At 37.5% G+C, this 25,571-nt stretch overlaps 1 protein-coding gene across 6 annotated transcripts in view; it reads left to right on the top strand.

Annotated features, from left to right (window-relative positions):
- The window catches only part of THOC2 (THO complex subunit 2), a 53,594-nt gene extending 32,017 nt beyond the window's left edge, over positions 1-21,577 (top strand). For 4 of the 6 annotated variants that reach the window (XM_074601667.1, XM_074601666.1, XM_074601668.1 and 1 more), the window contains 19 exons: positions 49-228; positions 772-936; positions 1,623-1,898; positions 2,348-2,489; positions 4,503-4,660; positions 5,959-6,087; positions 6,595-6,726; positions 6,811-6,995; positions 7,745-7,929; positions 8,232-8,334; positions 8,723-9,159; positions 10,038-10,096; positions 11,621-11,656; positions 15,911-16,048; positions 16,381-16,450; positions 16,525-16,682; positions 17,336-17,412; positions 17,520-17,567; positions 20,718-21,577. In XM_074601667.1, the coding sequence (XP_074457768.1) occupies positions 49-228; positions 772-936; positions 1,623-1,898; positions 2,348-2,489; positions 4,503-4,660; positions 5,959-6,087; positions 6,595-6,726; positions 6,811-6,995; positions 7,745-7,929; positions 8,232-8,334; positions 8,723-9,159; positions 10,038-10,096; positions 11,621-11,656; positions 15,911-16,048; positions 16,381-16,450; positions 16,525-16,682; positions 17,336-17,412; positions 17,520-17,547 (2,658 nt within the window). In that variant the 3' untranslated portion in view covers positions 17,548-17,567; positions 20,718-21,577. Of the gene's footprint in view, positions 1-48; positions 229-771; positions 937-1,622; positions 1,899-2,347; positions 2,490-4,502; positions 4,661-5,958; positions 6,088-6,594; positions 6,727-6,810; positions 6,996-7,744; positions 7,930-8,231; positions 8,335-8,722; positions 9,160-10,037; positions 10,097-10,385; positions 10,830-11,513; positions 11,657-15,910; positions 16,049-16,380; positions 16,451-16,524; positions 16,683-17,335; positions 17,413-17,519; positions 17,568-20,717 lie in introns of all 6 variants that reach the window. The other 2 variants (XR_012589160.1, XR_012589161.1) reach the window with 2 other exon arrangements.
- Positions 21,578-25,571: the final 3,994 nt, after the last annotated feature.

Genomic DNA, 25,571 nt, shown 5'->3' on the forward strand with positions numbered 1-25,571 from the left:
TGTGATGCACTATTTCCAAACTTGGGCAACTTTTTCTGTACCACACAGGGTGGATACTTTGGCCAAATCAGGAATACAAAGAAATCTTCTCAGAGATTGAAAGATGCATTGTTGGACCATGATCTTGCCCTTCCACTCTGCCTGCTTATGGCTCAACAGAGAAATGGTGTGATCTTTCAAGAGGGAGGGGAAAAACATCTGAAGCTGGTGGGAAAACTGTATGATCAGGCAAGTAAAACCACTTGCGTTTATAAGAACCCCTCCTTTTCTTTGGTAACTTCTAGTGTATCAGCACCATATATAACAATTCAGCACATAAATAAGAATAGATAAGAATTCAGCACAGTAAATACAAATATGTGAGAATTTTCAAAATTAGTTGGAGCGATCTCATTAAAATGTATGGGTGTATTAAATATATATTATATTGACAGGTGACTTCTGAGTGAAAGATTAAAACATCCTTCGTCGTAAAAAATGAAGTTCCTGTTTCTTAAGTTAGCTATTATGTTTTTCTGATTTTACTTTGTTAGAAGAATTTTCCTCTAACAACGCAGCAGCCTGAATTCTTTTGCTGCCTTAGGCAGTAGGAGCTAGTTTCATTTCTTTCTGGTAGAACAGAATGCTTTTACAGTCCTGCAGGCTTTTGTAGGGCTTGCTGTACTATGTGTTGTAAACTTTTTTAAAAAGAAAAAAAGCTTTAAACCTCTCTCTAACTTCACTTTTAAACAAAATAATAATTTTTGCTAACTTTGTATCTTTCACATGTAGTGCCATGATACCCTGGTACAATTTGGTGGGTTTTTAGCATCCAATCTCAGCACAGAGGATTACATTAAGCGAGTGCCTTCTATTGATGTTCTCTGTAACGAGTTTCACACACCTCACGATGCTGCATTTTTCCTCTCAAGACCCATGTATGCACACCATATTTCAGTAAGTAGAACTCTTCTGTTTGCCTGCTGTTAGTGCTGCTATATTACGTGTTACCATTACACGTGTTAGGTTCCTGCTAAGGTTTAATTTGCTAAATAAAACTTGTAGAAGCTTTGAGTTGAGGTAGAAGAAGAAGCTGTGGGCTGAAACAGGTTATCCTTTATTTTCATAGAAAATAATGGCCCATGTGTCAGCTTTCACAAAACTGACAGAAGTTGTAGCTAATGAAGTCATCTCTTCTGATCTGGGTGATCAGTAGGAGTTCTCTCCCTCCCTGTTCCCCCCAATGTGTAAGTTCTTCTGCAGATGCTTTAGATGGATTTTTTGCTGTGGAGGAAAATGTTGCAGCAGCCAAAAGGTGTGGTATCTCAGGAAGTGTCAGAAATAAATTTGTCCCTCCATCTAAACTGTTAAATATCGAGAGGAATTTTTACTTGGTGTAGTATAATGTGTTACTATAACAAGTGGGAGCATCAGTGAAGAAAGATAAAACCATCCAATATGGATGAATACAAAAAGTTCTGTATGGTGTTCTTCAGTGCTTTATGTACATGAATGATGTTTCATGTGTGTGAATGTTTTTTATATAGAAAAGTTCTGGAGGAAGTTTAATTATATTGTAAAAGTTAAATTATATTGTTCGTGTATGAAGATTACAAACTTTTCATTTTTCTTTTTACCCACAGTCGAAGTATGATGAACTAAAAAAAGCTGAGAAGGGAAATAAACAGCAGCACAAAGTTCACAAATACATTACATCGTGTGAGCTGGTGATGGCTCCTGTTCATGATGCTGTGATTTCTCTGCACCTTCCCAAGGTTTGGGATGACATCAGTCCTCAGTTTTATGCTACATTCTGGTCTTTGACAATGTATGACCTTGCCGTCCCACATAGTAGCTATGACAGAGAAGTCAATAAACTTAAAGTCCAGATGAAAGCCATAGATGACAATCAGGAAATGGTAAGTTTATGTAATTTTATGGTCCAGTATAAACTTTCTAACCTTGAAAGAATTTTTTTGTGAAATCTTATATTAAGGTCACTTAGATCTGGGAGGTTTTGTGTCACCTGATTCATCCATTCTGATTTGTCACATTCACATAATTTGGATTGGCTCTTCCTTATAATTCCCACGTTAAAAGTACCAGTGACTTAGAACTAAGTGAAAATTACTGGAAAATCTGTTTCAGAAAGCAATCTGTGACACCTGTATCTGTGGTTTAGCTGTTCACCTTTGTCTTAACTTTAGTCAGCCAGCGTTCATAAAATCCCAGTTGATTACTAGAGGAGAACATTATTTAGTGAAATAGAAAGCTTTTCAAGTATTCTTTAGCATTGTAAGGAATTTAGTTGCTCTATCTATAGCAAGTGTTAGTATAATATTAAGTGACTTACATTGACATTTTATAGCCTCCAAATAAAAAGAAAAAAGAAAAAGAACGTTGCACAGCTCTTCAGGACAAGCTCCTTGAAGAGGAGAAGAAACAGTTGGAGCATGTGCAGAGGGTTCTACAGAGACTGAAACTAGAGAAGGATAACTGGCTCCTGGCAAGTAAGTGTGTGTAGGGGAAATGCTCTGGATGTTTTTGTAGTCATCACTGTCCCCAGAAGTAAAAGTTCAGCATGCACTAATACTCTTAATATTGATTTTAAAATTTGATCTCTAACAGACCTTAACATATAAACTTCTAATTAGAATGTAATGTGTCTTTGCTGCAAATGCTGAGTAGTTGGTTTGCAGGGAGATGTTTTGTTTGTTTCTTGCAATGTCAGGGCCTTTTAAATATTGCACTAATTTAGCAAATAAAGAAGAGATTGACCAATTGAGTGGAAAGTTGTAATTGCAAGATGGCTTGCACTTACTGACTGCAGTTACAATGCTGCTAAGTTGGGATAATTGCTACATTGCAAGAAATAAGCATGTAAACCCTCAGTGGGTGGTTTGAGTTAACTTACTTTGAGTCCTGTGATTAGGAGCAATGTGCCAGTATTTGGGTGGTAACATAAAACCTGTTCCAATGATGAGATAAATATTGCGCCAGTCTAATAGCACCATGAAATGAAGCAGCATGCAAATGTTTTATATGCCAGATATGCAGGAGGCAGAACAAACTTTTTTCTCTGACAGAGCCTCTGTAATGTTTCGTATTGATTGTGAACTCTACTAGTATGGTTAATCTCAAATGTTTTTCTCTGGTCAGTTTTCTCTGGAAGAACTTTCAGTTTATAACTGGAAGTAGTTGTTCGTCTGTCCCAAGGAGCCTAGCATAATCCAGTGGAAAAGCGTTTTATTGTCCGACTCATGTAAGACACACCCAACTGATTTAATGAAGAAACATTGACAGTTAAATCAAGAAAGTTTATTCCCTATAAATATTTAATGTACTGGTATGGACAGCTAATTAGATGCATGAAATTACTGGTTGAAAAAATATTGCCTGACTGAAGCTTGGGCTAGAGCTGACTGATAAAATTTGTCTGCTTAAGGAAGCACCCAAAAGCACATAGAAAATTGTTTGTGTGGATATGATCTATAAATAAACATGTACTCTTAATACAGGCGTTTGTGAGGTAGGTACACAGAATAGCTGTAATTGTTGATCTGTAATGCTCATGGACAGCTGACAGTCCTTTCTTGAACAAGCTTTATTCCATGAGCATTACAGAACAGAAGCAAGTAAATCCTGGGTCTTACGACTCGTGCCCTGCAGTCTGTGCAAGAATCCCAGTGCAAAAACAGCAGTTGCCGTCATGAGGATCATGTCCTCTGAAGGCATCCCTTTGCAGTCTTCAGTTCTGTGCTTTCATCCATATGTTTATTTTCTTCCTGCCTTCCTTTTGTGCTGTACATCCCTCTCAGCTTGTTTTTATGCTCCTTGTTTATTGGGCAAGAGCTGCTATGGGACCAGTTTGGGTATGCGTTTGGCTGTTGTGTTGACTAACCAGTGAACAACCAGTGGCTGGTCAAATGGAACGGGTAACTGTTGAGCATTCAGTGGAGTCTTTTACTCAGTGGTAGAATGAGCTTTCACAAAATGTATGTATATTGGGAATAGTGGTTCACTATTCTATTCCTCTGTTTAAATTCCTGTAATTTGGAAAAATGATTGGTTGGAAAAATGATTGTTAAGGGATTGTATGTTCTTTCATTTCTAAGGAAATCAAGCTGAAAGTCAGCCCCATCTTGAAAGGAGAAAACAAGTGTTCTAGAGAAATAGCAGATGGTCTTCCTTTCACTAATGTGCAGAATTTGAGCAGCTGGAGAAACGTACAAAAGATTATTCTGAGCCTGTTTTTCCCCACATTGTGTAATAGAAGAATTTTCCCAATAAGACAAAGATTTTCTTACAACCACCCTCCTACCCTTCCCCCTGTCCTCAAACAGTTAATCTTATTTTGACTTTCTCTGAGCAGTGCCAAAGATATGTCTGGAGTACAAGTGGCCTAATGTACAAACTCGAGAATATGCATGTGCGATACTGAACTTCTTGGGAAGAGAGTAGTTGAGTGTTAAACCGTTAATTAACTTTCTTCCTTTTTTCTCTGAACTTCTTTGTTTTTGAAGAGTCTACCAAAAATGAGACTATCACAAAATTTTTGCAATTATGTATATTTCCTCGATGCATTTTTTCGGCAATCGATGCAGTTTACTGCGCTCACTTTGTAGAACTGGTGCATCAACAGAAAACACCCAATTTCTCCACGCTTCTCTGCTATGACAGAGTAAGTAGCTAGAACTGCGTGTGTGTATGTACTTACTCACTGTTATGAGCATGCAAAACTGGTATCCCCCCTCCCTCCGAAAGAGGTAAACAGAATTGTTACCTATGTTTAATTCTAGAATCTGTGGCAATCAAAAGTTGCCTTTTGTACTTCAGATTCTACAAACCAAGTTTTCCTAGAGCTTCAGAGGATTATTTTGAAGAAATTTTGGTTTTGGTTTATCCTAATGGGGCTAGAGTTTTGGAGCAAAGTCACTAGCAGTCATTAGCAGTCATAGGAGTTGCATTCAGGTTTTGCAGTCTTCCAGTGGTTTGCATTTCTACAGCCTCATCTAACCCTCCCATTTTAGCTGTGTGTGCCCTACTGCTTGTAGTATCAACTTTCTTATACTTGCCCGCCTCCCCCCTGCAAGCAGCATCCTTAGGACTCTTCTGACCCTGGCCAATGGCACTACAGAGAGTGGACTAATTTGTATCACTGCTGGGACATGGGAAGGGACTCCCATGGTGACTTGGGGAGTACTGTAGATAACAGTAGCAGCCTGACTTTATGGGTCAAATGGGGCAGTTGGAGGAGGCATTTGCTTTTCCCACTGTTTATGTAGCCATTAGTTTTCTCCTGTGGAGGAAACAAGTGTAGAACATAGATGGCAGAATCTTGCAGGATGCATTCAACTCCAACATTCTAGCCCTTAGTGCTATAAGTCAAATTATTATTATATCTGTTCTAAGAGATTTGACTATGAGCTTTGATTAAAAGGATGTGTATGGGGTTGTATTGTAAAAAATTATGGTGAAGATTGTTTTCATCTGAACATTCAATTAAGATTGTCTGGTTTGCTTTGAGATGAGACATTTGAAGTAGGTATCTGCTTTGATTTCATGACTCCAAAAGAGCATTCTTACTCAAATACTCAGCCCATGTTCTAGGTAACAAAGTAGGCGACTGCATGAGCCCTATCTGATGAACCTGTGCAGGCCAGGAAGAAAGTCCTTTTGCATCAGCTGGGTTAGGTGTTTACTTCCACCTGCTCAAATAAATTATTAATTTGAAAATAAAACAGTTACATGTCAATGAAGACACAAACACTTTAACTATGGAAAACTGAGTGTGAAGGACCAGTAGTTGGGTAATAAAGTATTGAAAACAAACTGAAAATATTTTATAAGAGATCTCCTTTATGTTTAGAAACCAGCTTAACAGTAGTTTAGATAAGAAAAATTTGAAAATCGTTTTGTTTCTTTTACCCTTTGTAATTCAGTAAAGTCATTGTAACTTTTTATTACTGCTCTTCACAGGTTTTCTCTGATATTATATATACAGTTGCAAGTTGCACTGAAAATGAAGCTAGTAGGTACGGCAGGTTTTTATGTTGTATGCTGGAGACTGTGACTAGATGGCACAGTGACAGAGTTATATATGAAAAGGTATGTGAAGTTACTAAAACGTGTTTGCTCATGAAAATATAATGGCCACTTGTGTAATTCAGCCCAATAAAAACGGGTTTAGTGAAATAGATTTAAAAACACCGTGTGATTAAATTTTTCTGATGGTGTAATCTTAGGATTGAGTTTCTGTAACTCATGTAGTTTTAATAGAAGTAATTTTGTATAGTGTCAAAAAATATAGTGACTAAAAAAATCTTATATTTTCTCATTTTTCTCATAGCATGTCTTGAAGATAATTTAGGAAGCATATGGAAACTCACAGTACTTCTTGCAAAAGCTAGTTAAATTGCAAATAATTTTTTCTCTTACCCACAACCAAGATTTCAACATAAATAAGCTTTTAAAAATGTGTGTAACTCTAGTAAAGTGTTATTGTGTCTTAGTCTTTAGCAGAATCAGTGAAAAAGTGCTTCAGTTAGCACATTAACTTTTGCAGAATTATTGTTTTTATGCTTCCCAAAATTTTTTTCTTTTATGTACATGTAGGAATGTGGCAACTATCCAGGCTTCCTAACTATATTACGGGCAACTGGATTTGATGGTGGAAATAAAGCTGATCAATTGGATTATGAGAATTTTAGACATGTGGTACACAAATGGCACTATAAATTAACTAAGGTAAAGAAAGATGCTGAAAAACTTAAGTTTTTGGAAGCTTTAATAACAAAAACCCAACTTAATTAGATTTATTTTGTGTTCTAGGCTTCTGTGCACTGCCTTGAAACAGGTGAATATACACATATCAGAAATATCCTGATTGTGCTGACCAAAATCCTTCCGTGGTATCCAAAAGTGCTGAACCTGGGACAAGCATTGGAAAGAAGAGTGCATAAGATATGTCAGGAAGAGAAAGAGAAGAGACCTGATCTATATGCATTGGCTATGGGGTAACAACACCTTACTTTAAGAAAGTGGTTAAAAGTGGATCATGAAAGGCTTCTAAAGACTCGGAACTGTTACAGTCCTAACATTTGATTTTTACCTTATCAGAGAAGATTTCACTATCCTGCGTCTCAGGGCTGGCAGTGTGAATGAAAACTTTCATTTTGTGCTGGATGATCACTAATTTCGTTTACAAGACTCTAGTGAAACACTTTAAATAGTAAAGGTTTCCACTCACAAGAGCATAGCTTAATTTTAGAGAAATAGTATAGCAGCAAGTAGCTAGGAGGGAGAGTAAAATGAAGAAAGCCGAAGGCTTTTGATGCCAGACTGCGTAGTTTTTGGAATCTTACATGATTCTAAAAGGCTAAACTAAAGTGCTTAGTTATGTTTCACATCTTTCTGTGGTGAATGAATGCAAAGTCATCTACGTATGCTTGAGGGGCAATTCGGGATGCCCTAACAGTTTTAAGTTTTGTCAGTAGGCTGTTTCTTCTGTGTGTTAAGCAGGGGGATGTGTGTGGTGGCGGTGAAGAGGGTGTGAAGGTAGGGCTTCTGTATCTAGTGGTTTGTTTGTTTTCTTTTTCTTTTCTTTTCTTTTGAGCTCATCAATAAAGGGGGAAGACACTGCATATCAGTTGGGAAAAACTGTGAAATAAATAACAGATGAACTGTTAGAATAGATCCTCATTTAAAATTCAACCCATGTTTTGCTTTATGTTTGTGCATATTTAACAATCTGTGCGACTTACAGCTATTCTGGGCAGTTGAAAAGTAGGAAGCCGTTCATGATACCTGAAAATGAATTCCACCACAAAGACCCACCTGCCAGGAATGCTGTAGCTGCAACAGTACAAAATGGGCCAGGTGGTGCTGGGATGCCTACATCTCTCACAATAAATACAGTTAGACTGGAAGAAGGCACTACTGAGGAGACTGGTAAACAAACCTATGATATTTATTTACTTATTTTTTAGTTTAAGTCTTCTGACAATACAAGCTACTCTCTGAAAACTTGGCTCACTAAACTGAAAAGGAAAATATCTAAATATGCTAAATAGAGCCAGTGTGTGTTCTTTATTTTTAGTTGGTTTTGGGAGAGGGTGTTCTGTTTTTAATTACCTAATTTAACTGTTAGTTACACATGATCTTACATGAATATGCCTAGGTACTTATTTTATTTTAACCAGTAGGATGTATATTAACTTTGTTGAAACAAAGCTGTTTTCTTTTTTGAATAGATAAACTAAAGGAGAAGTCTCAGGGTGTGGTGAAAGTTATTAATAAAACTGTCAACGCTACACCAAAGGTGACAACAAGCAATGGAAACAGTGCTTCTAATAGGTGAGAAAAACTGTTCTTTGACACTATCTATTTTATTCCTTCCAAACCATAGAATTGTACTTGAAACTGACCTGCCTTTTTTTTCCACTTTCAGGTTCTATATAAATTGTTTCAATTTCCTCATAGTTTAATAAATGACACTATTTCTTCCAAAATATACAGCCATACTGATCTGAAGCTGTTGTTAAATGCATTCCATTTTAGCTAAATAAAGATAAAACAAATCAGAACATTTGCTTGTTGCTGTTCTGGTAAGGAGACAGCAAATCTGAAATCTGACAGTGGCTGCTTCAGGAGGTTCTGTCAAACCATCAGAAGAAAAACTTTTGTGCTAAAACTAGAGCGGGTTTTATATGCATGCTAATTGGCCTTTTTATTTTTGATGCAGCAAAATTATTAAAGAGAAAGATGATAAAGAAAAAAGCGGGAAGGAGAAAGATAAAGAAAAAAAAGACAAGACTCCAGCTGCCACTCCAGAGATGAAGGCACTTGGGAAGGATGGGAAAGATAAACCAAAGGAAGAACGGGCAAACAAAGATGATAAAGCAAGAGAGATCAAGGAGAAAACGCCAAAATCTGACAAAGAGAAGGAAAAAGTCAAGAAAGAAGAAAAAGCTTCAAAAGAAGAAAAATCCAAGACAGTTGTTACCATCGTTGAGTCAAAGTCAACCGCAGAAAAGGAGAGAGAAAAGGAGCCGTCCAGAGAAAGAGATGTAGCGAAGGAAATTAAATCCAAGGAAAATGCTAAAGGAGGAGAAAAGATGCCAGTAGCTGGGTCCTTGAAGTCACCTGTTCCCCGATCAGAAACATCAGAATCTGAGAGGGGTAAGTTTGCGTATTTAATTTCTGTTCTTGTCTAGAAAAATAGAATTTGTCACTGGAAAATCACTCATTGTCAAAAATGCTAGAGATGGTGAGCAAGAATTGGTACGCAATACCTGGCATTTTGGCATTGGCTTTTACATACAGTTAGCGCCTAAAGTACCTAGTCAGGATATCTTCAGAAGGCGAACTGTGCGTGTGTGAACTTTATGTGTCTTCAGTGAGTGTTTGTTTTCAAAAAAACCTAACATTTTTTAGTACAAGTCTAAATGGTCTTCTATTAAAATGTATTTGTGTAACTGTGGCCTTGCAAGTTGTGCAAAAATTTTAACGCAAAAACGTCAAGAGTGTACTCAGAGTTTCATCATAACCTTTCAATTGAAAGAAGACGGGATGTAGGAGATGTAGGCCTTTGTCCTTAAGAAGGACACAGTAAGCTTAATTAGTTCCTCCTTATATTAAGAGTTAACACATCCTTAATGTTGATATTTTAAGTTCTTATAATCTGAGGCTGCTGTTGTTTTTACTTGCACTGCTTAAGGTAAACCAAGTAAAGGGGGGTTGTAATGCTTTTCATTGGGTTCACCTTTTCAGGGTCTTCATAGCAACTCTGAAATTCAGATACAGGCTTACAAAAAAATGGAATTTTTAAATTAGCATAATTTTGCAGCAGTTTGTTCACATTACACGTTTCCTGCAAACTTTCATAAAGAGGGTCAAGGCATGCTGGTAACTCTAGATAGATTAAGAAAAGCAAAGTTTACTTAGTGGTAAAACTTGAATTCTATCTTGAATTATTTAGGTAATTCAGAAAGCCATATTATTAGATTATTCTCTTTTAAATGTGTTTTAATAATGCTATTGTTCTTTTCTTTCCTCAGAACAAAAACGCCGCAAAGTTGATACACACTCTTCTCCATCACATTCCTCAACAGTAAAGGTTAGTATAGCCTGAGGAAGGCAGCACCCATGTTAGGCTCACAAGTTTGGGATGCCAATGTTCGACTTCCTTCAAGTTTTGTGCCAAGTATTCCCTGGAACCACTGGAGGTTTTAAGTTGCATTAGAAAATGCATTCCTTTTCTTTATTGGCGGACTGTCTTTTTTTTCTGTAAAAAATATTTTTAATTAACCAAAATAATGCTTCAAGGACCTAGCACAAATTTTGTAAATAGTGTTTGGAAATTGCAAGAGAATTTTTACACAGAAGTGCCTCATTGTTTTAAGCAGTCAGTTTTTTTGGAGTGCAATGGTAGCTACAAGCAAATGAGTCTTTGCAGCAGAGTGGAGCATATTTTTCTGCACTTCTATTGAAGAATCTATAGCACTGAAGATTCCTGGATGATACGGGATGTACGATACCTCTGAATTCATCAGGCTTCTTGATGAGCATCATACCGATATGTGCCTTCTAAGGAGGAGTCTTGAAAGGAGTTCCATTTTAAAGTCTCCTGGGTGATCAGTTCTCCTGTAGTTGTGTATATTCAGTGCGCATGCAGCTTCTGTTGTACCTTCCCTTCGAGGTTTGTTTATTTCCAATGGGTTCCCACCATGTTGAGCCCTGCGTTACGATAAAACCAGATGTGGCAACCAAGCCTACTACCCAGCAAAGAGAAACCCCAAGCATTCAAGCGCAGCACAAAACCATGGGCGTAGCCTACTTGAAGACTCAGGGTAGCCATTCCTTGCTCCATATTTATTTTATTTCTAAACCATCTATGTTCATGGAATCTTTGAGTTTGCAGTACGTTGAACATTTAAAACTGTAAGTTACCAATACTTCATGAAGAGCACTGTGATGGATTATGTGGGCCTTTAAACTTCACCGTCTTACCAACTTTAGAACAAGCTTTTCTTTTTTCTTTTTTTTTTTTTCAAAGAGTACATCTTTTTCTATGTAAGATTTACTTGAAAGATTTAGGCTAATTTTGGAAAACTCAAATAGCTGTTACTAGTTTTGAGGAAGCAGGTGACAGTGATAATTACTCAAAATGACAAAGTTTTTCTTGCCTTTTTTTGTAAATGGCAATGTAAAGTCATTCTAGTGTGACTTCTACCACATTTAACTGAAAGTGGAGAAGATACACGTTTAAAAACATCTTAAACCTGTTTCACCTGTGGTTCAGCTGTATTTAGAGTTAAGACTTTTTTGTCTTTATAATTTGTCTTGGCAGGAGAGTGTTTTTTTCCACTGTTTTATGAAGAATTAGATATAAGCATATTTTGTAATTTACTTAATAATTGGGTCTAGAGAATAGATATGACTGTCTCTTTTTTTTTTCTCCTTCTTTCTTTTTAAAAAATATTTCAGTTCCTAGCTTTATTCAGTGTACAGTATTAACTTAAGATTTATTTCAGAAGGAGTAGCGGTTTTTTGTTTCAAGGGTACAGCCATGCTTCCCAAAGTTCCTCTGGTTTCTGAAAACTATTCCAGCTTACGTGTCATCTCCGTTCATTTTCTACAGGACAGCCTCAACGAACTCAAGGACTCTTCAGCAAAGGTTTGAATCTTTTAGACACCACCAAAGTTTACTTTCATGTTTTGTTGCAGAAAGAACTTTTGGTCTTGTGGCAAACCCCATCAGAAGATTCAAATTCCATGCCTGTAAATGCTAGTGTAGCAACAGGGATTTTTTTCAGTCTCCTATATAGAACCTCTGTACAGGAGAAGAGGGATAGTTACTTGGAAGCAACATAATGAATTTACCATTCTGTCAGTATTTTTAAGGGATTTTATGGGTCAGTATCTTTTCTGGTCCTCTCTGAAACTTGTAAATTTATAGAAATGTCCCTATGATTAAGCCATTTATTTGACTGAAGAAGTAATAGAATAGGTGATTCTAATCTAGTGATTAGAATAGTTAGTTCATTTTGATACCAATTAAAAAACAGTAGTTATTGAAAACAAAAAATGTTTGAGGCGTATCTCTGGAAATAACAGTACTCTTTCCCCTTACTACTAATTGTATTTATGTTTTTGTGCTATAGTACTAGATTTCTAAGAATCACAGACAACCTCCTAAGTGATCATTTTTGTGTGTTTGCTTCCTGTAAATGCACTTCAGATTTAGTATCTTATGAGAATGTATGCTAAAGAATACTTTCAAGAGTTCACAGAATATCAGGTTGGGCCCTCAAGGATCAACTGGTCCATCCTTTCTTGGCAAAAGCATGGTCTAAACAAGGTGGCCCAGCTCCCTGCCCAGCTGAATCTTAAAAGTGTCCAGTGTTGGGGAATCTGCCACTTCCCTGGGGAGATTATTCCAATGGCCGATTGTTCTCATTATGAAAAATTTTCCTCTTGTGTCCAATCGGAATCTCCCCAGGAGTAACTTGTGCCCATTACCCCTAGTCTTTTCCATGTGACTCCTTGTGAAAACGGAGTCTCCGTCTTCTTTGTAGCCACCCTTTAAATGGTGGTAAGGTTGCCCCTAAGCCTTCTGTTCTCAAGGCTGAACAGACCCAGTTCTCTCAGCCTTTCCTCCTATGGCAGGCTTCCCAGGCCTTTGATCATCTTCGTTGCCCTTCTCTGGACCCTCTCCAGCCTGTCCACATCTATTTTGTGTAGCAGGGACCAAAACGGTATTCCATGTGTGGCCTGACAGGTGCTGAGTGGAGTGGCATATGAGTTGAAAGGCACTTTGAAATATTGTATTTTAGACAGATTCTGCAACCACTCTGTTGCTTTTTTTAAACTCAGCCACTTGCATAGTAACAGTCACAAATACTGTGAACTTGCTAGTATATTAGGGTATGTGGCTAATAGGAAATGGGTCAAATCTTCTGAAGTTGCTATTAAGATTTTTGATTACACAGTGTGTAACTAAAAAGCACAAATGATTAGCACTTGGGAAATGCTGACCATTTGGACTTTCTGGATAACTTGTGGATTTACCTAGAATTAATTATATTCACTTAATTTGAAAATGCATAATGGATTATCACTTATTCTATATTTACACTGCTGTTTTACTTTTATCTCTCTTTCTATAAACAAAGTGTTCAGGACACTTTTTATATGTTTTAATTCAAAATAGCTCTGACTTTATAATGGACACTTGCTGATTTGTGTTTTTTAAATGAATCTTGTCAGTACCAACCATATCTGCTTACAGGGAGAGTGTATATATGAAGCATCCTTTGATTCTTACAGGTGATGAAATTATAGTGCCTACAGATTAAATCCATATACTTTCAAAAAAGGCTTTATAAATCATTGTTGTGATATCTTGTATATTTAAGGTTTTTGAAAATAGAAAACAAGAATATTTGTCTTGAGCTCCCATCTGTCTGAAGCGTGGTATATAGTAGTCTAATAATCAGAGTTGTCCCTCTCTTACTGTATCAGTCAAGGTTCAGCTGGTTAATTGAAACTACCCTCAAGTTTTCATTAGTTAAGCTAAATTTTTCTGTAAAACTATTTTACTTTTTAACACATTGATGTGGTAATCAAGTAGACAGTGGAGCTATCTGTAATTGGCTTAATTAAAACAGCTTTATTTTTCTAGTCAATTTGAACAGTTAAATTTTAGAATTAACTAATGTGTTTGTATAGACTTAGCTGGAGTGGATTGCAGTTGTGTGACTCTTCCATGGATTTACTGTTTAAGTGCTCAGGGGATGGGGGGTGTCCAACCCTTTCCTTCCTCTTCTAAATGCTGTTTTCTATTCTTTCTCACTTAATGAACTAATTTTCATTTTTCGGTGCCATTCTGACAGTCTTAAGGCACTCTTGACAATGCTCCCTATACATGGTGTAAGACAAGTTAAATACTCTTCTTTACTGCCATGTACTTGTTTGGGGAAAGGATAAGATACTCAGAAGCCCAAAAGATTTGTGAGTTCAGCTTCCACCGAAAGTTAGAAGTGTAGTGCTGTTACATACTTACAGGCTTTCTTTATTCCTGACTTTGCCTAATTTCTGGGGCCAGACCATTGAAATGTTGGTTTACGTTGCAGGTCATAAAATAAATGGTGCCGGACTTGAGTTAGGTTTGTGTTCCTTCTTGCTTTGGCCTTTGCCCAAGTTACACAACATACAACAGTGCCCAAAATTTGATGTGGTTTCAGTTAGCAGCATTTCAAGAAGCAAGTTAATAAAGCCTGATGAGCTAAATCCAGCCTTTTCTTCTAAAGGGGGTGTGAGAGGGATGCAGTTTTCTAAAACTCTGCATTGGGATGGTAGAAGAGCAGTGGAATCTGTCATGAACAACCATGTAACTTCAGAAATATAGTAGGAGAAAGCAGAGCTACCCACACGTTTGCTTTCTCACATAGACAGATGAATGGGGCTACGGACAAAAACCCGTATTTGCAAGTCACTGTTGAAAGTTGAGAGCGAAAAACGGAGCAAGGATAAATTTAATTGTGGAATGGCATTATAGGAAATAGAACAAGAAAAGAAGAATGAGGGAAAACAGCAGAATGAAAATTTTCTAGTGAAAGGAGAACTGAAGGTTCAGTCTCTGGCATAGGAGGATAATAAAATTCCAGTTAAGTAATAAAAGGAAAAGAGACCTAACGTCGTCAGTGTGACTTTTAACACAGGACCATAACATCAAGTTTTGGTAAATTAAACATTTACCAGAACTGGGTAAGGACAAGTTTAATTTAATTAAAAGAACAAAACAAATATTATTTCAAGTAATTTTGGTTCAAGTGATTTCTAGATTGTTCTAAACTATCTTACACATACCTCTTTCTTTGGTGTCCTTTTAAGTAAGACGTCTCTCTAAAAAGAAATACAGAGAACACTTTAATTAGAAGATACTATTTTTTTTTCCCCAAATAAAATGGATAGCTTATGGAACTGGGGAAAGATTAAAGTATACTAATTTAAATCTGTGTGTTGCTGTAACTTAAGTGTATAAAATACCAAAGCAAGCTGTTTTTAATTCAAAATGTGCTGCTCTTGCTATTTTATGAAAAATATTTCTTATAAATTTCTAGCTATATAATTGTATTTAAAAAAACAGAACTAGTTACTGTAATGCATTGGTATTTATATAATACATGTGCTACCTTATATATACACACAGTAGCATTTAAACTTTGTCAGGTGTTGTACTTGACGTTACTGTGACTTATTTTCTATCTTCCCCTGTGACCCCAGTTTATATTAAAAATATTCAGCTTTGTGAAACTAGTATGTTTTACAGAGCTTATCAAAATGGCTTAGAAGAGAGAGTGGAATAACAATCTAGAACACATTACAGAGCAAACCCAGTTCTTTTCTATGTTCGGCTGCATTTATCATTGGAAGTTTAGGCTTAAGGTGGAGTTTTGTGTTACTTCAGATGAAAAAACACAGACAAAGTATGGGTTTAAATACTTTATTGATTACGATTATTCTTTAAATATTAATTAGAACCTGTTTAAGAGCTGATTCCAGTCATTCATTCCAGGCAAGACGACAAGCGTTAAGTCAGTCCAGGAATCTGCATATCCTGTTTCAATAGTACTGCTGTCTGATTTGCTTTGATGTATCAAACAATACTGGTGAACAATGTTGTATGTATTTAGTGTGTTTCAGTTAAGAGAAAGTGTTCTTGAATTTCCAGTGTTGAGAAAACAAAGCTATAGGTTAAATTATAGATAACAAGTTTTGAAAGTATCTTCAATCGCTTTTTTTGCCAGTAAAGTATTAATGTTTAATTTTGCTCTTTGAGCTAGATCTGTTATGTTAGAGTAAGACTTTTTATTCACACATCTAGGAATACATATTAATATTTGGTGATATTGCCTTAATTTAACAGCACTACATTAACCACACTACTCCAACACTGTCCAAGAGTAAGGAGAGAGAAGTGGACAAGAAAGATTTGGACAAGTCAAGGGAAAGATCCAGAGAGAGAGAGAAGAAAGATGAAAAGGACAGGAAAGATCGAAAAAGGGTTGGTGATGTTTTTCTGAACTAGTTTAGAAAGTTGGTATGTTCTTGGAAAGCTTTCTGTTCGAAGTCCTTGCAGTAATAATTGGTTGTACAGCCCATACAAGCAGAAATGTTTTTCTTTTGTTCTGTTACTTTTTCAAAGGTCGGTTCACAATAATGTATTCAAAACATTTTCCCTTCAAAACCGATCTCAAGAAACTTTACATAAGATGTAATAACTCAGTTATATTTTAAGTATTCAAAAATTAGTTCTCCAGAAGAACATTATAAGAGGTGCTACTTTAGGAGTATGTTTTAATCTGCTAACATCTGCATAATTGTATTTGGTGCCAGGATCATTCAAACAGTGACCGAGAGGTACCACAGGATTCAACTAAACGACGCAAAGAGGAAAATGGGACAAGTACGTATTTCACTTTGTGTGTGTATATTAGGCTTTTACTTGTTGTGAGTTACAACTTTCTGTTGTGTTTTTAGCTGGCTCTTCAAAACATAGTAAGAGTGAAAGTCCTTCTGATTCCCCTCGCTTAAATGAAAAGGAGAAGGAGAAGAACAAATCAAAGTCTTCAGGAAAAGAGAAAGGTGATTCAATTAAAGCAGAAAAGATGGAGAAGAGCTCCTCTGGTAGCAAAAAGGTAAAATAAGCTATTCTCATTTTGTTGGGTTTTTTTTTTGATGGTGGTGTTGGCAGAACAAGCTGATTCTATTCCCCTAAATTTTATTGCCGCTTTTATGGCCTAAATTAAAGAGATAACACTGTGAATGTGTAGGAAAATGTTTCTGGAAATTCTGGTATCTTGAGGCTTTAAATATTTCAGCAGTCGCTCTTGGCAGGATAAATTGGAGGAGTAGTTCATTTTAGCAATAGCCAGGAAAATTCATAACTTATACTTTAGGTTTTGAATAATCTAGAATATTTGCAGACTGGTTTACTGAGCAAATATGTGAAAGCAGGGTTAATTTACATACAAACTAGTCTGCTTGTATTCAGATTTTTGAGTGCATGTGTTAGCACAGCTTTTTTTTTTTTTGTGCAAACAGGCAAGTATGTTTTAGTCATATTTGTAAAATGCCAAACAATTGTTGTAACTTTTTAGTGATAGTGGTTATCATAGAACTGTAAGACAAAGTTACAATAATCTCAGAAATCATAGGAGCTGATTACTGTCATTCTGACCAATTATTTTTTTAGCTGTGGCCAGTTATAATTGTAAATATGTATAATGCTATTAATCAGACTGTACAGTGTACACTGCAAAAAAATATTTCCATATGTATATTTTTAAAGGAATCAAGACATGATAAAGAAAAAACAGAAAAGAAAGAAAAACGAGACAGTACTGGAGGGAAAGAAGAAAAGAAGCAATATCCTTTTACACATTAACATTTCAGGAAAAAAAAACAAACCAGAAAATAAGCTTCCTTTTGTTTTATGTAATAAAATATATTTTTTTCCTTAATGTTGAATCTACTCATAAATCTTCAGACAAGCACAGATAATGAAGATTGTGCCAGTCAAGGTAAAAATTTTTATGATTGACTCTGTTTGACTTGGTATCCCCTGTGGCTCCTTTTGGCTGGTAAAGGATATGCAAACAAAACAGCCTGAGTGTGAAAGGGCTGAAATTACCCAGGGTGGGGTGTTCGGGTGTTCAGTTTTTTGGTTGTTTTGTGGGGATTTTGTTGGGCTGGTTGTTTTATTTTGTTTGGTTTTGGGTTTGGTTTTGTTTTGTTTTTTTCCCCTGGGATGGAATTAAAAAAAAAAAAAAACAAAACACTTTTCCTATCATCAGCATAGAGATTGGATAGATACTCAAATTTTTCTTGGCCAAAAAACCAAGAAAGGGTGGGGGTTGGTGTAGTTATGTTTGTCACTTTTTCCAAGAAGGGTTGCCATACAAAACCCAAAAGTGAATCCATGTGATCCTGAGAGTCATGAGTCTTGATAATCTACCAGTTAATTAAGAATATCTTGCCTAATATCTTGGAGACTCAAATTTTGTAACCTCCTCTTGTTTTACATTTAACAAAAGCACTAGCTTTTAAACCAAATTGCTATGTAGTGTAGTAAGTCAGTTCATTATCTCTGCTTAATCTTTTTATCTGATCAGATTTGAGGTGGAAGAAGCAAAAGGAAGACTTTCATATGGAGACATTTACTATTTGCAGAAAGAAACTTCGGAGTATTTTGAATAACCCTTACTCAGACTGCAGCTTTTAGAAAAATATATTTTTCTTTGAAGCAGACAGTGTTCTGAAGTTTTTATTTTTTCAGACCTGTGCAAATATGTGAAGGCTTAAATTTAGTTTTAGGGGTATGAGGGTGGGTTTTTTCCTCCGCTTTGCATCTAGCCATTTTAAGAGTCTCATTTTCAGTTATTCAGGAAGGAAAGTTGCCCCAGTGAACTTAAAGTAACTTCACCTGACCTACCCAACTTGAGTCACACACCACTACCAATGTTTCCACGTAAAGCAATGGACAATTTTACATTTTAAAAAGCGTGTATAAGTTGGGTAAACATGAAAATAACTGAAAGTATTCAACAAATATTAAAGAATATGGCGTCTCTCTCTGTTAACAAATCGTCCAAATGCTTTATGATTCTTATGTTTGTTTTCTGTTTAGAATTCATTAATTGTTTTTGTGAAAACTTTGTAGCTTCTGTGAGCATTCAAAGTGAACACAAGCAGAAATGAAGTAGAAACAAGTTTTTATTCAGTTTGAGGTTTGAGATTACTTGCTTTCATAGTAGTACTACTCTGTCTACTGAACAACATGTAAGGCAGGCAGTTTTCCTTTTTATCAGACAAACTGATAGTGTTAGAGAAGGGGAGGACAACATTTTTAAATGCACAAGTCCTTTGTTTCAGATTTTGAAGAAGGATTGATGAGGCTGAAAATTTGTCTTGTTTTCAGGATTGTCTTGTCTGGTCTAGAAAGTGATGCTACCTTTCACCAACATGATTTGTTGTGAATTCCATTTAAAGACACGGGAGGGTGTGTTGGGGAAATCTTTTTGCTGTGAGGGTGGTCAAAAACTCTTTAACAGTTTGCCCAGAGGTGACAGAGCTATTCAAAGCCTAACTTGGCGGGTCACAGCCCTGAGCAACCTGCTGTAGTTAACTGCTTTTTGAGCAAGGGGGTTGGACTGACAAGTCTTCAGAGGTTCCTTCCAACCACATTATTTTTGAAATTCAGTTATGTGGGTAACACATTTGAGAATACTTAAGGTGGTATATGGCAAAACTTACTGGAGAGATTTATTGGTTGTGGACTCTCACATTAACATTGCTCCTTATAGTGGCTGTACTTGCTTTAGGTGTCAGAGAAAGCATGATATAGTCCCAGGATCTTCTGTTTGCCACTGAATCAACAGAAACCAAATCTGAAAGATGTAAATGCTTTGCGTTTGTGAATTCTTTTCCAAGAGGCCTAAGGATTATAGGATGGCTTATATAACACTTACAGAGGAGTGTTTTGATGAGGATCCAACAAAACAAACCCCAAGGTCTGAGATCTGAAGTCTTCTGATCATCCGGAAAGGTCTTCTGAAATAAGTCTCCACACATGGCTTGTGGCCTCAAAGAGCAAAGAGGGGGATTATTGGAAAAAGGGTCTCAAGAGTTTCATTTGGTGACGTTGCTCGTTCAGCCACTGAAGCTGAGGGCAAACATGTGGAGTGGGTTTTGGGTAACAAAGCTGGTGCTGACACTGTGTGCTCTTTGGAGGGTGTTGGTAGAAAAAAGGATAGGAGTTCAGGTTATTGCGTCTTAGTACTATTTCTCTTTGGTTTATTGCCTTGAAATAATAGAGGATGCTTCTGTGAATAGCGTCCAAACTGAAAATGAATGAGCACTCTTTGGAAAGAATTTAATGGAATTTTTTTGACTCTTTGTCCTTCATAGCCAGTATTGTCTGATTACTGTGGATGGATCCTAGTTTTTTTTCCTTGTTTCTTTAAATATTACTTTTGAGGGGGAAAAAAAAAAAAGGCAATCTTGGCAGATGAAGTTTGCTGCTGAGGACTCACAGCTTCTTTAATAATAAAATCTGAAGTTTTATCTTGAGCACCAATTCAATATAAAGTGAGGATTGTCATCAATTAAAAAAGCACAACTGTGTTTTTATGACTACATCATGATTTAAGCAACAAGTGCTTAGGTAAATGTCAGTTGCACAGTTAAGTTCACATCCAGCTATGTAATAGGCTAAACTGGAGCATCTGGCCTAGGATACTGACAACACCCCATCGTTTGCATAGTGAACTATGTAAAAATGCTTTTTATAGCAACACAGTTGTGGAATCTAATCCTGTGCTCCTGTTTGTTACATCTCTTGTAACATTCTTCCTAATGTACAGTGTCTAATGGCATTTATTTCTTGCCTAATTTAGAGATGGTAACACTTTGAAGGGGTTGTTTTTACCTTCACAAGTGACTACTTGTTTCTTATTTGTATCTTCAAATTAGTGTTTCACTGCTTACAATGCAGTGCGCGCATTAATATACCTCATGCTGTGGATTAAACTACAGTTAGGGAATGAATGACTGATGAAAATAGTTTTATTCCCCCTCGTTCTTTGAATTGTGAATGGAATAAAATGCTAAGTTGTGAGATCAGTATTCATTTGAACAACATCTAATTCCAATTGTGTGTGCCTTCGTTGCAGGTGAGATTGAAATGGGAAGATATCCAGCTGTGACCAGAAATGTATTTTCCAGAGTATAGATTGCACAGAAATTTGTGAATGAAGAGGACCCATCTGCATCTCCTTAAATTATTCAGTTCTCTGCTTTATTTCCCCGTGCTGAGGATTTAATTGTTGAGTTGTACATTACTGTATTTTAACTTGTTGCTTAGTTTCTTACACATTTATTTTCAGTACCTGGCTGAAAGTGTTACCTATTCCATATTTTAGCACAATGTGCTGCAAACAAACAGTTGCCATAGTGCAAATGAGGTTTCATGTGTACAGAGTTCCACTTTAGGTTGTCGAAAATACTGCCTGAGTTTAGTAATTCTTTCGATTTGAAATGCATTCTTTTAGATGTTTGAAAACCACAAATAAACAGTTATTGAACCTTTTTGGATTTACCTCATTTAAACTCAGTTTTTATTTATTACTTGGCCTGTTTTTAATATCAGTGACTAAAAAAAAAAAAGTCAAGTGGGAGCACTGTTTTCATGCAATGCTTAGGGATTATTTGTATATTGTGTACAACGTTGACTTGTTTAAAGAAACAAAGAATGAACCCTGTCCCTTCCATCCTGACCTAAACCTGTGCTCAGTTGTCCCTTGCCACACCTTTTGTTTGTCATGTTTTTAGATTGATTGGAAATGCTCTCTTCAAAACTGAAATAAATTAAGTTTCAATTACAGCTACAGGAGCTTTGTATTGCTGAACTTTAGTCTGAAAAGTTTCACAATGACATTTTTAAAAAAAAAAAAAAAGAATTTTTTTATCTGCTGAATTCTACCAGTGTAACCTTTTTTCTAAATAAACAATAGTTTTCTCAATGGGTCGTAAATCGTTCTCTGTGTGGTCACTTTATTGCTTTATGTATTGTTATGAAAATTTGGTACACGTTGGGATTGTGGGAGGGTGTCTTTGTCTTGGTTTGTGTCCCTGCTCGCCGATCAGCCGGGAAGGGTTAGTTACACAGTGCGGTGCCTGCTGTAAAGATGTGTTACGTGTCTCCAGTGCTTTCGAGAAACCCAAGGTTTGCCTTCCTGCATTCGGTCAAGTTTACATCTTTATCTTGAGATGTTTGTCTCTCACCCAAAGCTCACTAAAAATCCCTGGCGCTTTTTTTTTTCTCCCCACTTCCTAATTCAGTCAAATTAGACTGACTTAGTGTGTCTTGAAAATGTCTTGGTTTAGTTTAACCAGTTTAATGCCTGACAAAATAGGGACTCTGCCTGGCTTCTGACATAGCATGGGTAGGTGACCATGCTATGGTCACTTTGGTGATGCCAGTGTCTCAGATGTTCACCTGGGTGAACCTCTGGTCTGGAAATCCTCAGGTCTGGAACTCTGTAGGTCACATTCATGACTAATTTCCACCCCGACCTGTTCTCCCCCCTCCCTCAGGTGTGGTTTCAGTAAAAGTGATCACTAGGTTGTTTAAACTAGAAAACATGGGTTGTGAAAGAAAACACGCTTGTGTTCACTGGAGAAAGGGAGATGCCAATGTCTTGTTTAGAGACTTTGTTCACTATTTAGGGTTCAAAAAGGTATGATTGGAAGCTGAGCTCTCTTGGCCTGGATACAGCAGTTCAAATACCCGCTGAATTCACCAAAAAGCAGGAGCTGCTGTTACAGCTAAATTCTTGTTAAGTTTTGGAGATGGTGCATCTCTCATGCCCTTTCTCTACAGCCAGTTCTCACTCAAGCTTTCTCTAACCCCAGTTACATCCTCCTTTGGCTCTGCAGCCAGCAGGTACGATAGAAGGAGATGTGGTGACCTGGTGGGGGAGAGAAAACTTCCACTTTTGGTGCCATTTACGCATCAAATCAGCTGAACTGTAATATCAGACTGCACCAAGGGTTCCTCTCCAGCCTTTGTGTTTACTGTACCTCCTGTCTCTTTTAAATCCAAATTCTGCTCCTCATCCCTTTCGTAAGGATCTGCTTTCTTTTCAAAATCAATGCAATAACACTGTTGGGGTGCGGAGGAGAAGATCTGGTGCATGGGAGGCGTTTCACAATGTGAAGACTGAAATATTAGCAGAACTGTAAAACCTTACAGCCTTGGTCTTCAGAACATCATGAGCTGAACCTGTCACAGCTCCTGCCTAAAGGCTGGAGTGAAGTTCTCCTCTATTTTTAAAAGGCATGGCAAATACAAAGCTAATCATAGTCCCGTCAGTTTGAATAATTATTTTAAAAGATGAAGTCATGCAAATTAAGGACTGGTTTCTTGGAGGAGGTGTGGCATCTAAGATTTAAGTGCTGTAAAATGGTGATCTTGGTAACAGAGACTGAGATTTCTTGTAGGTTTAAATTTCCTAGGACTGTATTGTATTCCAGTCCCTCTAATACTGGAATTATTACATAAAGGAATCTGTTCTGATTTTTTTTTTATGCTTTCTGACAGGAAAGGATGATCATGTTTTTTAAGGTCACACTTTCAGGTTGACAAGCAGCAAATTCATTCTGCCTGTGGGACTGCTGAGCTCTGTGTTCCTGCCGTCAGCGCTCCATGCACCCGGTCTCTCTGCCCGAATTCCACTGACCTCTGCCAAGCAGGACGGTTGTAGCGGCAACGATTCCCATAAGTGAGTCCTGCTGGCCGTGCCCTCCCAAGAAGAGGTTCATTGGTGCTTATTAGTGACGTTGATACAAATCTACTGAAGTTTACGTGGGGAGACTGGTCCTTGTTGAGCAGGCCTGGGGAAACGGGCTTTGCTCACAGGGAAGCATAAAAAAATACAACTCTGTCAGAGCAAAGTACTTTTTAATGATTGCTCTGAGAAACACACTTAATAGATTTAAATGCTCAATATTCTGTTTATGTGAACTTTTAAGATAAGAGCGCACACGGAAATAAGGGTGATGCTAAAAAATCCTATTTTAAATGGTAAGTTAACTGCTGTGTGTTGTTTAAACAACGCTGTTTTGCTCTATACGAAGTACCACGCCTGTATTGCTTTTTGCTGTCCTGCTCTCCCCCTTGTCCAAAAAATTCGTATATGAGGAACTCGAGTTCCTGGAGGTCGTTTCTTTGTGGAGGGGCTCTTTGGCGACAGACGGGCGCCCGTGGGTGCTCAGCAGAGCAAGCTGAGGCAGGCAGCACGGTTTGCCTCGGGGCGGTGTTTTCTGCGGGGCTTGATTGGTGTTTGGTTAGAATCTACCAATAACAACTATTAAAAAATAGTAAAATATACAAAGTACATCCTGTGCTAAACTGATAATGTGTTTAACAGTGCTGAGCCTAATAAAATTTCATCGTGAACTAGTAGTTTTAACTGGTGGTTAAAACAACTAATGGTTCACAAAATATTTCACAATGGGGAAAATGTTACATGGACAACGTAAAGACCTTTTAAATAACCGCAGCATAGCAATTTTTTTTTTTTTTCTCCTTTGAGAATTTTGTTTCTGTGTTTAAAAAAATACTTAATGTGCCCTTGTCTGTGCCTGGCACGACGAGGCGGGGTGGGGATCTGAACCGTTGCCGTGCCTGAGCGTGGTGCTGCGGACACGCAAAGTAGATGACGGGATCGAGCAGGGCTGGAGCACGTGCCCGCTTAAAATTGCTGCCTTGTAACTTGACAGAGTTTTAATTGCAGGAAGTGATCTTGGCCTACAGGTACTGTCCACAAAGCAAATTAATTTTATTCCCAGGAGTGTTTACAAATAGATTTTTTGCATGGATTCAACGCTAACAAGAGCAAAGCTATAGCTAATAGAACATTTGCTAATTATAATGATAAAAAAACTAACCTTTTTGCATCAATTAAATACAGAGGCTTACTTGTCTTTTAAATATTGCAGGGTTTTGGTTTGGTGGTTTGTTTTGAGTTTTTTTTTGTTTTGTTTTAAATATAATCCAGAGAAAGGTAACTCGAACCAAAAGTTGAGCATCGCTGGGCTGTGTGGTCAGTTTGTGTCTTCAGTAATCTGGGATTTGGGACAAAGCCGTGTCATCTTGGTGGCTGTATTTGAAAGTACTGAATATTAAGAAATCATAGTGCTTATAGACATGATCGGTCTCTTCTGATTAGCTTTGTCCTGATTAATTAGAGTTTATTTCTGAATGAATCGGAGAAGATTACAAACCCTTGTCCCACAGTGCAAGAAAGACACAGACAAATTGGGGCGGGAATCAGGTAAGAGTTACCCAGCTCATTAGAGGTGAGGAAGAATTACTAAAAAGGAGAGTAACTAAGCTAAATACTCAGGTGCTTTTAATTAACTCGTTAAGGCAGTCTAAAATGAAATACTTCTATCAATGTCACTCTCGTCCTTGGGATTAACTGGAGTGTGAGCGAGATGAGGCTTTGGCTGGTTGATGGGGCGCAGGGCTGGCACTCCGAGATGGGGCTAAACTGGGCACAGGAAACGTCACCCTGGGGTCTCTGAGTGTAGCGTAGTCTCCAAAGAAAACGGGAGACTATCTGTCAGCCCAGACACTTAACGGTGAGCTGAAACAATTGTTTAAAATTCAACTTTGAGGAACTGTGAACCTGCCCTGGCAGGAGGGTTCATCCCTCGCCTGCAATGCCCGAGCAGTGGTGGGAGAGGAGAAGCGATGCGGGATGCTCACGCTGACCCTGTCGCTGGTGTGGTAAGTGCGGAGATACACCGGCAACAAACTGCAGCAGTCCGAAGGACACTGCTAAACTTAGTGAAAGCACGTGCTGTAGCTGGGACAACTCAGCTGTGCTCTGCAATGTCCTGACTTCCTGAGAAGGGCCACAGCAACAGTCTCTCACCACGTTCATGCCTATGGGAGGGTTTTCTCCCCCAAGAAAACTTTCCAAAACAAAGCTGTGGGGTCTCTGCAGGGACTCAGACAC

The sequence above is a fragment of the Larus michahellis genome, chromosome 9 (assembly GCF_964199755.1).
Source record: "Larus michahellis chromosome 9, bLarMic1.1, whole genome shotgun sequence".
NCBI lineage: Eukaryota > Metazoa > Chordata > Aves > Charadriiformes > Laridae > Larus > Larus michahellis.